General features: G+C 37.4%; 1 protein-coding gene across 1 annotated transcript in view; it reads right to left on the reverse strand.

Annotated features, from left to right (window-relative positions):
• VPS13D (vacuolar protein sorting 13 homolog D) overlaps positions 1–13376 on the reverse strand; it is a 196941-nt gene that overhangs the window by 85896 nt on the left and 97669 nt on the right. The window contains exons 54-62 of the mRNA XM_084651570.1: positions 12662–12897; positions 10920–11028; positions 9259–9422; positions 8431–8539; positions 5267–5446; positions 4819–4935; positions 4343–4492; positions 2885–3034; positions 1669–1765 (exon numbers count right to left, since the gene is read on the reverse strand). Coding sequence (XP_084507696.1) covers positions 1669–1765; positions 2885–3034; positions 4343–4492; positions 4819–4935; positions 5267–5446; positions 8431–8539; positions 9259–9422; positions 10920–11028; positions 12662–12897 — 1312 coding nt within the window. The remainder of the gene's footprint in view (positions 1–1668; positions 1766–2884; positions 3035–4342; positions 4493–4818; positions 4936–5266; positions 5447–8430; positions 8540–9258; positions 9423–10919; positions 11029–12661; positions 12898–13376) is intronic.

A 13376-nucleotide genomic window follows, 5' to 3' on the forward strand; every position in this document is an offset into this window, starting at 1 on the left:
AGCATGTTGACATATGCAATATGTAAATACCAAGCAGGCTGAAAAGCAAACTGCAGAGACTTTTTGTTCCCCTTTATGGATTCCTTACAATGAATCAAGATGACCTCAAAGACTTTTCTTTTTTCCCCAAATGGAAATAATACTTCACATCTGGAATAAATGTATCCTCCCTCTTATTTCTGGAGGATACAGACAAACTTTTTGGAGGACCTCAACTGTGGTATAAAATAAGGCAGTATCCTTAGCTTCAATTTCTTCCACCCTCAAGCTGAGGGGGAAAAGGATACAGTTTCAGTCTTTGCCTCCCTCACTTCAGTTTGGGGAAGACAGGAGGTGAGAAACAGCTCAGTTACCCCCTCAAGTGACTATTAGAACCTCTAAAGATCTTCTTCGGACCTCCAGAAAAGAGAACAATTTCCAGTATTTCAAATACAAATGATACAAGCTGCTTCTTTCTTTCTTTCTTTCTAGAGCTCATGAGACCATCTTTATAAATCATAAAGCATTTCTAATTGTTTTGTCATATACATTTAAGCACTTACCAAGTTTAACCACATTTTGTCTGCACCTTTAATGTCTCTTAGTGAGATCTAGTTTGTATGCAGACTGTGATCTCTTTACAGCAAAGAACCAATGAGAAACAAGGAAACAAGAGAGAGCACAAGCAATGCAGTAAACTGAGAGGAAGGACAGTCCAGTTGTTAGGGTACTAGCTTGAGAGCTAGGAGACCAAGTTTTAATTCTTTGCTCTACCAGAGGCTTCCCATATGACTCCAGGCAAAGTCATTCAGTCTTTTTGTGCCTCGGTTCCCCATCTGTAAACAGGGGATAACAACATTGCCCTATCTCACAGGTAGAATTACATTCAAGATTGTGAGGCACTCAGCTACTAGAGTGGGCTTGTCTGCACTTGGAAATTTACAGAAATAGCTATTCTGGAATAGTTGTTTTGATATGTTTGTAGAAGTGTATCCACACAGGGATTTATCCCAAATTAATTATTCCAGATTATACCAAAATAATTATTCCAGAACTGCTATTTCAGCAAATTTCCAAATGTTGATAAGCCTCAAAATAGATAGATGCCTCTCTAACCCTCCTAAGAGATTAAAACATTTCAAGGTCTGTTTTGCTTCAACTAAGAGCAAGAAACCTTTTTATTCCACTTAAAGCCATGGGTATGGATGTCACAAGTTAAGAGGTCGGGGCAGCCAAAAAGTTTTCTGAATTAACTAAGAGGAAGTGTCGCAGGAACAAATGAATGGAGATCCAGTCGCTAGCCTTGAGTTTGTTTAATAAACAAAATTGCCAAACAAAGTGGTTGGCTAAATAACATTTCTTTTACCCTAGTTCAGCTGAATCCAGATACAGGAACTGAAGAGGAATATTAAACTTCTTCCCATAGGGACTCAGCTCAACTGTGCACGGGACAATAAAATGTTCTATGAGTCATTCCCCAAATCTTGGAACAAACACTGCACAGTATGTAAGCTGCTATTGACACATCTTAGCTTTCCAGCTTTTTACAGTGGAAGTTTTCAGGCTGTCAAAGGCTTTCAAGTTAACAGTGGAAATTGCCAGGCATTTTGAACTAATTTTGTATGCAGACAACAGGGATACAATAAAACCTGCATACTGTGGAACTGACCTTGTAACTTTATACTGTACCTGATTCCGAGTGATCATAGCCAAAGAAACTCAATAGTTTCAGGAGTAGTTTCTCCTCAATTTGGATTGTGAACCTCCGAGCTGTGATCATCAGATGCTACAGAGATAAATATATCTCAATTTACTTTGTGAACAACAGAAATAATTCTCCATCTACTCTCATTAACAATAAAAAATCTATTGTAACTTGACACAGTTCTTTTATTCATAGGGTTTCATAATACAATTCCCATTGTCAAAATGTCTTGGGCCCTTCCCCCCTCCCCCTACAGTTACAAGAAATCTGCAGTAAATTGTATTTGGTTAGTTCTTGTAACTATCTGTGCTTAATTACGAAATGTTAAAATTGCAGAGTTATTACCGTCCAAGGAACTCTGACATTGCAATCAGCTATTTTTCAAATATGTCCAAATTAATACAGACTTACTTTGAAGGTTTAAGTTTCATACTGGGCCTTAAGAACCAACCTAGTTTTCTTACTGCTGTGTAGGCTAGGATTAGTAAATAATGTTATATATAACTATTAACATTTGTAGTTATGCTTCTAAATTAGGATTGATGCTACAAGGTGGAAGCTGTTCATCACAAGGACCACGGGAAAAAAAATTCACGTTATATACATTATGTAAAGCATGGAACAGTTGATCCTGCCCATTCATTATGGTAGGTGGGGTCTCTCAGTTCTCTGAGGCAACAGCTAGTGGGCCTGAAGGCTAGATTCCTAGACTTGAAGCACTAAAGGTTTGGTCTAATTTGGCAACTTCTGCAATTCCATGTACTGTTATAATATGCAATATTCTTCAGATGACTAATTAAATTCAGGACCTTATTGTCATTCTTGATGGTGTCGGGGTGGAATTTAAAGATATTAACTTTTTTTTTTGGAGACTAGCAGAAGATAATCCTAGGGTCCTGGTCAGTATTTTCTCCCTTAATAAATCAGCTTCTAAAATTTAACAGAGAACTATTAAAGAAAGTTAAATGGCTCCCACATTTGCCCATACTGTCACCACACTGTCGTCAACCGCAATGTACTTTAGGATACTTAGAGCATCAAAGGTCTGAATGAGAAAGGTCCTCTCAGCCACAAAAAGCTAGTACATCTGCACATTTGATTTAATTTAGACTACTTACAGATTAAAAACTAGGAATAGGTAAAAACAAACACTCTTAATAAACACTATGACATTTGAATGCTACAGTCAAACTTGATTACCTTGTATATATCAGTTAGTGCATTCTTACTGGGAAATTTCATTGCATTTAATTGCACTGCAGGGCCTGTCTCAATTGCTTCATTTTCACTGATTTGGGGGGTCAGAAAGAGCATGAAAGGCTGTGTTGTGCCAATGAGCTGATTATCCACCTGCAGAATTAACAAGAAAGCAGAAGAATGTGACAACTCTTCAGCATAGATAATGAAATCTAGGCTCTCTTTTTAAATTGAAAGATAAAAGTTTGCAAAAGGGGTGGGGTTGTTTATGTCTCGCGAATAGCAGACACACAGAACACACTATGCACATTTTATTTTTCTTACTCATTAAAATCCTTCCACAAGTGTTCAAAAATACCTCTCCTTTACCAGTGTTGTTACAACTAGCAACATATACAAATGTGCATGAGTATCTTGAAATGCTAGACACCATTAGGTAGTAGAAAATGGATCCTTAAAAAGCTCAACAAGTTTGATCTGAATTTTTAAAGGCATAAATCATAAAGCATTTATTGACAAAAAGATATGCAGAATTAAATTGCTTCCCAATTTTAAGTCTGCTTATGATACCCACCCTTTTTCAATTTACATATGATATTCTACAAAAACACAGTTGTCATTAAGAGAACTTACATCTTACAAATGGGCTTAGAAATACTTGGAAGGGTTTCATTTTCTCAAAAATGAGGCCAAATTGGACAGATTGGTTTCTGAGCCATGAATATGAAACACCACAATGGACGAGTAGTAAAGTGGCACCCCCTAAAGGCCAAGCCCTAAATTCCCCCCCACTCAGGCAAAACACCATCTGAATAGAAACTGCAAGAATGTCTCTAAGCTTCTGTCCTACACTGACCTATGTATGGTACTATACGTACCACTGCTACCATCTTCAGTGCTTGATTATTCAGCTACAGCACCTGATGATTTTTGTAGAATAGTGAACAGAATGGGGAGGAAGTTTTTTGCAACGTTTAAACTTTACAAAGATTACATTACAAAGATTTTGACTTATACAACAGCGAAAATTAAAAAGGAATGGAAAGACTAAAGCAATAACTAGATTAGTGTCTCAACTACAGGTATATGACAGAGGACAATGAAAAAGCACAGGTGCAAAACATTACCTCTGGATCTGCAATCAAACAAAAAAAGAGGAAAGATTAGACTGAATGCTAATGTTTTACCTGATTGATTTAGGGTAGTGAACAGACATTTTGATCAGGTATTAGAGCAAAATTCTTCTCTTATAAGAAGGTGACCATGACACCTTTAATGTTGATATGCTGCAGACCAGACCTGGGCTTTTATTGTTTCATCTGAAACACATCACCTGTCCCTAAGCATTGTAAACTGCACAACAAATCACTTACTACTTTATTACGTATAGACACAAACATCCTTTGCATCCTTACATAAGTTATGAAAATAAATGCACAAATTTGTTCCAAAAATAATTACCTGTACATCCTGTATACTGAGCTCAAGCACCTGACTGGTTGATAATTGTGTGTAGTGAACATTAATTCCAGTGAGGCTTGCAAATACCAGCTCTTCAGGGATTTTGTTAACTAAAGATAATCCTATTCCACCTTCTAATTTCACTAGCACCTGAAAACACAAAAACAATTTAAAAAAATTCTAGACACACACACTCACTCTGTTGGCCAATGCATTTACTTAACTGTTTTAAAAATATTCTCATTGCTAGCCAAGTCTTCAAATACATACAGAGGTCCTAAACTATACAAGCTTGTGTGACAAGCTGAATGACTTGCTATTTTAACTGCTGAAATTCAGTTTAGAATTTGGGGTTGTAACACGGGAAAAAAACAGAGTAAGAGGTCTGAACAGTGATAAAGATTTATAAAGGACAATATTGTACGCACCCCTCCTTCACGGTAAAAAATAAAGGCCTATCAGTTTTATTATCTTACTTCCAATTCCTGATCTGTGTCTGGATTTTTTAACTTGCGCAGATCTTGTTCTGTAACTGGAAGTTCACCTCCTTCACACGATAAACGATCATTTCTACGTTGGTTAAAATCTGTTATCTAAAACAAAATGAACTACTAAGAAGCTTTTTCTTATTTATGTACAAGAAAAAAAATCAAGTGTACATTGCCTATATATGGCAGGACATAAGCTTTAAACTAAAAAATACAATGGCAACACTTCTGATCAAATCTGAAACCAATTCTATATTACATGAGATTTTTTTCCCCTTCATGCTATTACAAATTAATACTATGCTCCTCTACCTTTCTTTTGCATAAGAATTTACAGCTGCATTTTTAAATCATCCAAAATATTCCATACATTATAGAAACATCAGAACGAAAATTAATGATGACACTGCATCCAGAATTTATGAATAACTTTCACCTGAAGAACCCGAGTTGGCCCATCTGGGACAACTCTGACTGCCAGTACTCCTGACCCAGGCCTCATCTTCTGGTTTATAAACTGCTGTTCAGGCGGAATGGGCCCCAAAAGCTCTAGAGACGTATCAGGACCAAGAACCACTTCAGCTCCATCACACAAACCTGATATTCCCCCTTTTGCCTAGAAAAAAAAATAAATTAAAAGCACAAAGTCGAAACACTGAAATGATACAGAAGGGCACAGATAATGGTGTGTGAATACTTTAATTTTAAAATGTATTTCAAAATCACTTCTCTTCTATAGCTCAAGCTATTTCAATCAACTGAAAATGTATTTAATTTTTTTCTCTCTCTATTTATGCAGCTGGAGAAAAGAATCCACAATTGATTTGAGCAGATGGGCAGTTAGGCCAACTGTAAGATTCAGACAGCACAGGTGTAAGAGAGGAAGGCTGCCACAGAAGTTGTATTTTATGTTACTAGAGTTTCTGGTAAGTGAATGTCAACAATTGGCATGGTTAAAAAAAGTTGTCTGGGTCCATGATTAAACATTCACCTTGCATCTTCAGACCTGAGAATGGGATCAAAGCCCTGCTCAAAGTGAGTGAAAGTTCTTCTTAAAAGGTATTCTGCAGAGGAACAGAAATGTTCTCGGATCTATTTTCTCATCTTTTATAATAGATCCAGAGTTAAGCCAAGTACACTATGACCGTCACTTGTTAAAAAGAGACTGACATCACTACGAGTTAAGTCTTAATAGTGGAACCTCTATTTCTTTGGTTACGTCAAACTGTCAAGAGAGGAACATGCTACCACCACCAATATGCAGCTAAGGCTGGATTGTCCACTATAAGAGGAATGTCCTAGCTTCTCGGTTTCCACAGTATACACAGATGTTACATCAAAGCAATTCCAATGTACTGCATAAATACACCACATGAAGGATGTATACAACTTGCATGTATATATTACAGGCATGCCACAATGCACATGGAAAGTCAATATAACGTTGTGGAAATAACATTTTGAAATTTAGTATCTTGCCAGATTGTATGTGTTTTTTTCCCCTGAAGAAGACAAAAAAACAATAAGACCATACTGAGGATTGACGGCTTGCTAATTTTTTTTTTTAGTTATTAAACAAAGTTAGTGGAGTCATAAAAACAAGAAAGTCCAGAAACCTGTAAACACAGGGTTAATTCATATGGTTTTAAAAAAAGATTTCTCCAGTTTAAAAAATAGTTTTGAATATGTGCTCTTGGATTGCAAACTTGCACAAGTTTTAGCACAATGAAAATTTTGTTACCCGAGTTTGGTTTATAAGGAAAGCAACAGGAAAATGGATGGCAAAGGGGACTGACTATGGTCTATAGAGCCTTCTAATGAAAGACAGATTAATAGTGGCTGAAACTCATCACAAACCGCTTGATGGCCAAAAGGAAATCAATTTGATGCTCTCAGTCTAGCTCCCAAAGGACACACCTCCACATCATAAATATATCAGATTGAGAGACTGGCATTCTTGTTGGTGGTCTCAGCCGAGAGGCTAAGAAGTGAATGAACACCGAGACTGAGTTACACTTTTATCTCAAGAAAAATCTCTTAAGATCAGGATTGAATCACATTGGCAGGGGCAACGTGGGAGTGTTTCACCACTGCTGTCCTTTCTCTCTCTCTCCCCTAGAGATAGAGGACTTCAATCTCCAAGATTCTCAACCTTGCACCTTACAAGCATAGCATTCACATAAGCTTCACCAGAACAGAACTGCAGATCGTCTTAAAACACATTAAAAATATTTTCCTTAATTTTTATCCTCTCTGCTTGTAACAAAAAAGAGATTTGTCTCAGGCTTGAAACTGGATCTTGACGGAATATTTCCTCCTCCATTGCATGTACATGCTGTTTTGTTATTATAGGATTAGTCATCAGCATGGCAGAACTGCTGGTGTTTTGTTTTGAATGAACAAACATAACTGAAGCAATTGTTTTGGAAAAAACAGCACATAAAAATTACATGGAATTTAGAAACAAGAAAAAAAGGCAGGTCAAATATAGGGCTCACAAATCTTGACAGTGTCCCTTTAACCACGGAATTCTGAATAGTGATGCTATTATCCTGTAACTTACAAATCCATTCCAGATGCATAATGTAACAGTCAGTCTTTGATCAAAGGGCTCACATAGCAAATACCATAGTCCCTCTTTACACTAAGTCAGGGTTGATTTTTATTAGTATAGCTTGCACAACACAGTGTCTTTGAACATCCTATTATAAAATATCAACTCATCACAATCATATTTATCACAAAAATCAAATCCTGTTTTCTACTGCAAGAGGTAGTATATGTACACAGAATATATCTTCTAATAAACTTTGTAAACAAGATACAGATAAGTATGAGTAAAACACAAACACATAGTAACAGCTACAAGAGATCATAAATATCAACAGTCTTTAACTTTCAGGGCCAGAGTTTCAAAACAATGTCTCACATTTCTGAGCACATACCCTGCATGCAGGCATCAAAATTTATCAGACGCAAATGTATGTGTTAGCTGTTTGAAAAGTACATGTACAAGTGTCACACAGAACGTAATAAAGCATGCATGACTGGAAACAAAGTTGAGGTATGAAAGTCATATGTCCTGATTGTCAGAAGTATGAGCACACACAACTCCAACTGACAACAGAGAGCTGTAGGTGCTCTGCATCTCTGAAAATCAGGCCCTTAGGCCAAAATTTTCAGATTTGGGTGCCTTAAGTTAGGGCACTCTATTTATTTATAACTCTATTTAGCATCTAAAATGTTGGTCTGATTTTTAGCAGTGATGTACAATTCTGGCTTATATGAACTTTCAGTGGATTTAAGTGCCTAACTGTGGTACCCAAGACTAAAAACTCTGGTTTCAGTTTTCCAATCCCTTTGTTTGCAAATCCACAAAGATAGGTTGCCTCATGTTTAATTAATTTTACCAATAAAAATATGTGAAGACAATTAAATTTACATCATGTGAATTCCTAGTGGAATCTTTGGGTTTTCCCCCCACCTCTTTCAAGGTTTGGTCTTTTAAACAAAGTTTGTAATACCACTAGCCCGTCTGATTTGGACACCAATCACCTCAGCCAGCAACCAAAACAAGTCAGATGCAGAATTAATACTGACCTGCACAACGAGGCCATGCATACCACAGGTTAACTTGCCATCTCGAAAACTCCACGTCTGAGTAGTACTGCGCCGTCGATCCGGCTTTCTCAGCATCAGGGGCTCATACCTGGGGGGGAAGGGGGGGGGAGAAGTGAGACCCCAAAAATTTCCACGTTTAGATTCCATTGTTGGGAAGTTTTTAAATTAGTCACGCTTCCCTATTTTGTTCTATTCTGGCTTCCTCACCCGTAGCTCTTAAAAGTATTATTTCAATTTGCTCCCGGCTGCATTGCATTAACTGTCCATTTATTTAAGGGCAAAGGCAACCAACAAAAGAGATACAATACACATATAAAGACAAATAGTATTTAGTGCCTCTGTAAGGTTGACAGTCTTTAAGAATGAAGCACTCTATTTATCCAAAGGGACAGATAGCCCAAGTAGTGTTAGATGTATCTCTACCATGACCTGAAAAGAGCAATTTTGGGAGTGGGGGGATAATTCAATCCATGTGCCCTTTTAATATTTAGCCTTCCTGCTGTTCCAGGGCAGCCAGTCAGTGCCACTTGTGGAGGTGGTAGTTTTGGTGATGTAGACACTCCTTCTCAAGGAATTGTTCTGTGACAAAACACTTACAAGATGGTAACTTTTGGGTTTTACCAGCTCTGGCTGGATTCAAACTGGTGATATAGCAATGGCAGGCTATGAATACAATTACTGATCCCTCAAGCCATCCAATAATCTAATTTAAACATCTTAGACTATTTAACTTTTGTAACTTTTTATAGTTGTACTCTTTTTTTGTTTTTAATCTGTAACAAGTAAATAGAATTCCTATCCAGAGACCTGTTATCTGTGACTGCAGCCAGGCCGGCAATATCTAAAATCATGGAGGACTCAACAGATCGAGGCGAAGAAGGCTTATTGGGGTTATGAGGAACTGAGGAACCTTCATGGCAAAGCATGCCGGTGCCAGTCATTCTCCAAAGTTGGGATCGCTTCCCTGGCTCCTGTAGCATATGCATAAAAGATTAAGTTGATCATAAATAATGCAGAGCAAACAATATATATTTATATTTAAATTACTGAATTCAGTAAGTGACGGTATTTGGAATGACTTTTACATATTCATGTTCACGGACCTGATATAAAATTCGGTGCTAATAGTACCTATTAAAGTCTACTGCAATTATCAATAGCCAATGAGAATACTTTGATATCAAATGTGCATAAATCCCACACATATTGGTAACTCTGAGGCTATTAGGCTACACAAACAAACAATACTGTTCAATAATGCTTCTATTTTCAAAACATGTGCTTTTATTTACATACACTTCTTAAAAAATTTGTAAAGAAATGATTGGCTTATTTACATTGCCATCTTCTTTTACAACAAAAGGACTTTTTGTCTGCAACTTCATCACCACCTCTAACTTCTCTCTTGGTCCTTTACTCTTCACTATAACCCTAGAGGCATCTCACCTCTAAATGTAACGTTTCTTACTACTTTTATTCTGATTACTCCCTTCTCTTTCTCTATCTCTGACCTTCATCTCTCTCCTGCATCAGTACATGAAGCTACTTGAACTTTCTTCAACAGAAGATCTCTAGTTTCTTTTCCTCAAATACGCTCACCTTTTTTTCTCTATCCACCCTCTTAATTTCCATACCTGGCTTCCCAGAAACCTCTGCTCTTCTATGCTTTTCTCAGAGCAAAAATATCTGCAAGACCCATATCCACATCTGTTACTATCCACTTCATTCTTCCTTTGATCTAGCAGTCTGCAATCATTTTCCTTAAACCCCTCATTGGATCATTGCCACTACTGTATTGTTGGCATCCAACAATCTCCTCTCCAGACTATCATTCCTCCAGTTTATAAGCGTGATCACCTCACTTAGTCTTTATTGACCTTTATCAATTCCCTTCTCCCAGTGAATACAAACTTCGTATCAACCAACTATTTTCAAATCTTTCAACAGCTTTGGCTCCTCTCACTCTCTGGACCTACCACACACTACTCCTCCTCCCTGTGCTCTCTTTTATTCTGCTGGGTCTGAGCTACTCTGATCTCCTCCTCCTTCACTATTAAATAATTAAAAAGTGCTATATAAGTGCTAAGTATCATTACTATCATAATGAAAGGATCTTTAATGACTTATTTCACCTATAACAGATTCTCTCTGTTCTCCATCTTACAGAGGCTATTAACCGTTACAAATCCAAACCTAAAACACAACATTTCCTCTGTTTCCTTCTCCCAACTCCCTTCAGCACTTACCCCAGCTCACTCTTTTATAGTCAGTCTATTATATTATGGACATGGCATGCTTTTTTAACAGAAAAGAAAATGTCTTGTAATACTAAATACACAACTAAAACAAACTATATATAATTAGGTAATATTTAGAGCAGCGTTCTAAAGTGTCTGTGTGACTAGGATCATACAGCAACGACATTCTTAGCAAAATACTGTTTCTGAACCCTCACTGGAGTCTCATACCTTCTTCTTTAGTATGACTCTCTGTGTCTTTGGAGAAACATCCAGGACAAGCTCTGCATAAGCAACATCTTTATTTGAAGCAACTGGCCTTCCAGTTCCCTCTTGCAAACTAGAATTGCGAGAAAATCCAACATGCATTCAGATACATTCCTATAAAAAGTGTCTGTCTCTTCTGAATACTGAGTCAGAACCATACCTAACTATTAACAGGACAACTTATGCTGGTCCTTCGCTAGACGTTATGCAAATTTAAGTCAGGTTACCCATTACACTATTTCCCCCCATTTTTGGAATCACGAGGGTAAACCATCAGCATGGTATTTATATTATTAAAAGTGTTGTGTGTCTAGAATTAGTAATAGGAGCTAAAAGTCCAACTCGGAGTTCAATTTGATAAGCAGATTAATGCTTCCATTGCTTACATTAATATTGGTAAGGCAGAATCAGCATTTTCATCAAAAGCTATCTTCAGTGTTCTATAGCTCAGTTACACAAGTGTATCTGGACTGAAATGCAACTAGTAAGTTACAAGCAATAGTTGCCCTGTGGCAGTGCTCTGAACCACCATGGGTAAGATCAAGTTTTCGATACATGTCCTGATCGTTCGTTCCCTTGGATAGCAGATATTGTGGTAACTGTGGATGCAGTAAGTTAAATCCCTAAGGGGCCACTACGTGAAATTAATAATGCTTAGCTCCTCATCTTTCAACAATTGGTTATACAGAGGAGATACTGATCAAAAGAAATCATATCCAGAAGAACTGGTAGACAACGTGCTCTGTACATGCACATGTGAACATCTTAAAATCCATTTAATATTTAGTTTACATTTTAACTAATCTTGGCTCAGTCATGACAATAAGCAACATATACGTGTAGCAACATCTTCCACCATAATCTACAGTAACAAAGACGTTATAAGAAGCCCTCGCTCAAAGATCAACTCCCCTCTCTTCGAGATATTCAGTGATCCTCAATTCAACTGGAGACATCACAAAGAGCAGATATCCTAGCTGAAGACACCAGGTCCTCATCTCACTTTTCTCAGAAATCAGTCCCCCACCCCTATCTTCCAGTGGGTCCCATTACTAACCTACCTCCCACCCATGTTTTCCACCATGATCTAATCTGGTATGGAACCAGATCTTTCTTTCTTCCACTGCTTCTCTGGCTGACAGTACTATAACTCTGTCTTTGTAATACCAGAAAAGACTCAATGCTCTACTATTAATGACAGCCTGAGGTTAAAAGAACTGAAAGACCAGAACTAATTAAAAGTAGAGATTCATTCTGACAGAAAAATTTAATCATGTAAGAAGCATCCCTCGTGCAGTACACGAGCTACTCTCTCAGTTTATGTGCCGTAAGTATTAATTTGTTTGGCAATACATAAAAAAATTAAGTATCACAAGACCATGCAAGATAAGCATCATATTACCAAATTTACAGACAAGCGAACTGAGACATTGTGAGGCAAAGTTATTTGCCCAGGTTCTCAGAAAAAGTCAGTGGCAGAGCAAGAAATGCAACCCTGGAATCCTGACTCCCAGTCTTCTTTTCTAACTAAGAGTCTCCTCTTGTTGACCCTGTAGCCAGCGTAAGTTTATCGGTATGTGAAATCCTTACACAGATAAGCACTGTATAACAGCAACAGTTTTAAAAAAGAACAGCTTCCACTGACGGCTGAATATTCACCACTTGCTTTCAAAGGCTATTTTCAATATAATATGAAAAGGAGTTACCCTGAGAAAGTATACGTAGCAGCAATATAAATGAAATTTTCATAATAAAGCTGTTTGCCGTCTTGAAAGTCATTCATGCTGCAGGTAATTTCTGAGGAGCCTGCCCCTTTAACTGTCAGCAAGATAAAAGGTGGCAGGGTGGGTTCATCCCATGCATAGTCCAAAGAAGTCATTGGCTTCACTTCAGTGCAGAGTCTGGGCTCTGCAACACCATGCTGAGTAAAAACAACTGGGACCTATAATAATGAAAGAAGACTTTAGAAAATGGTAGGTGTAAGTGAGTCAGGAGTCAGCTGCTATTGCCAGTGTAGTTCAGGGTTGTGATTTTCTAGTTTTTCAGCACGTTAGTTGCATTTTATAGGTCATATGTTATTTCCCTGATTTGACAAAAAATTATTCCATGCCATTTCAATTTTTGCTTCCTTCTTATGGTTTAAGAAATTTTATTCCTCCATACAAGTCTCACCATTAAAGTTTGTCTGATGATGAATGTTAAAATACTTTGCACTTGTAGAGTATCTTCCATCCAAAGCTCCCAATGCCTTCAGTCCTCTGGGAGATATTATTTTATATATAAGCAAGCTGAGGTATAGCTAAGTTAGATGACTTGCGAGGGTCACAACAATTCAGCATCAAAGCCTAAAATAGAACTGGGTAGCCCTGAATCTCAGGCTCCTATTCTAAACACAAAAGACATACTTCTTTGTAGGATAAA

The sequence above is a fragment of the Lepidochelys olivacea genome, assembly GCF_965140295.1.
Source record: "Lepidochelys olivacea isolate rLepOli2 genome assembly, chromosome: 18".
NCBI classification, from domain to species: Eukaryota; Metazoa; Chordata; order Testudines; family Cheloniidae; genus Lepidochelys; species Lepidochelys olivacea.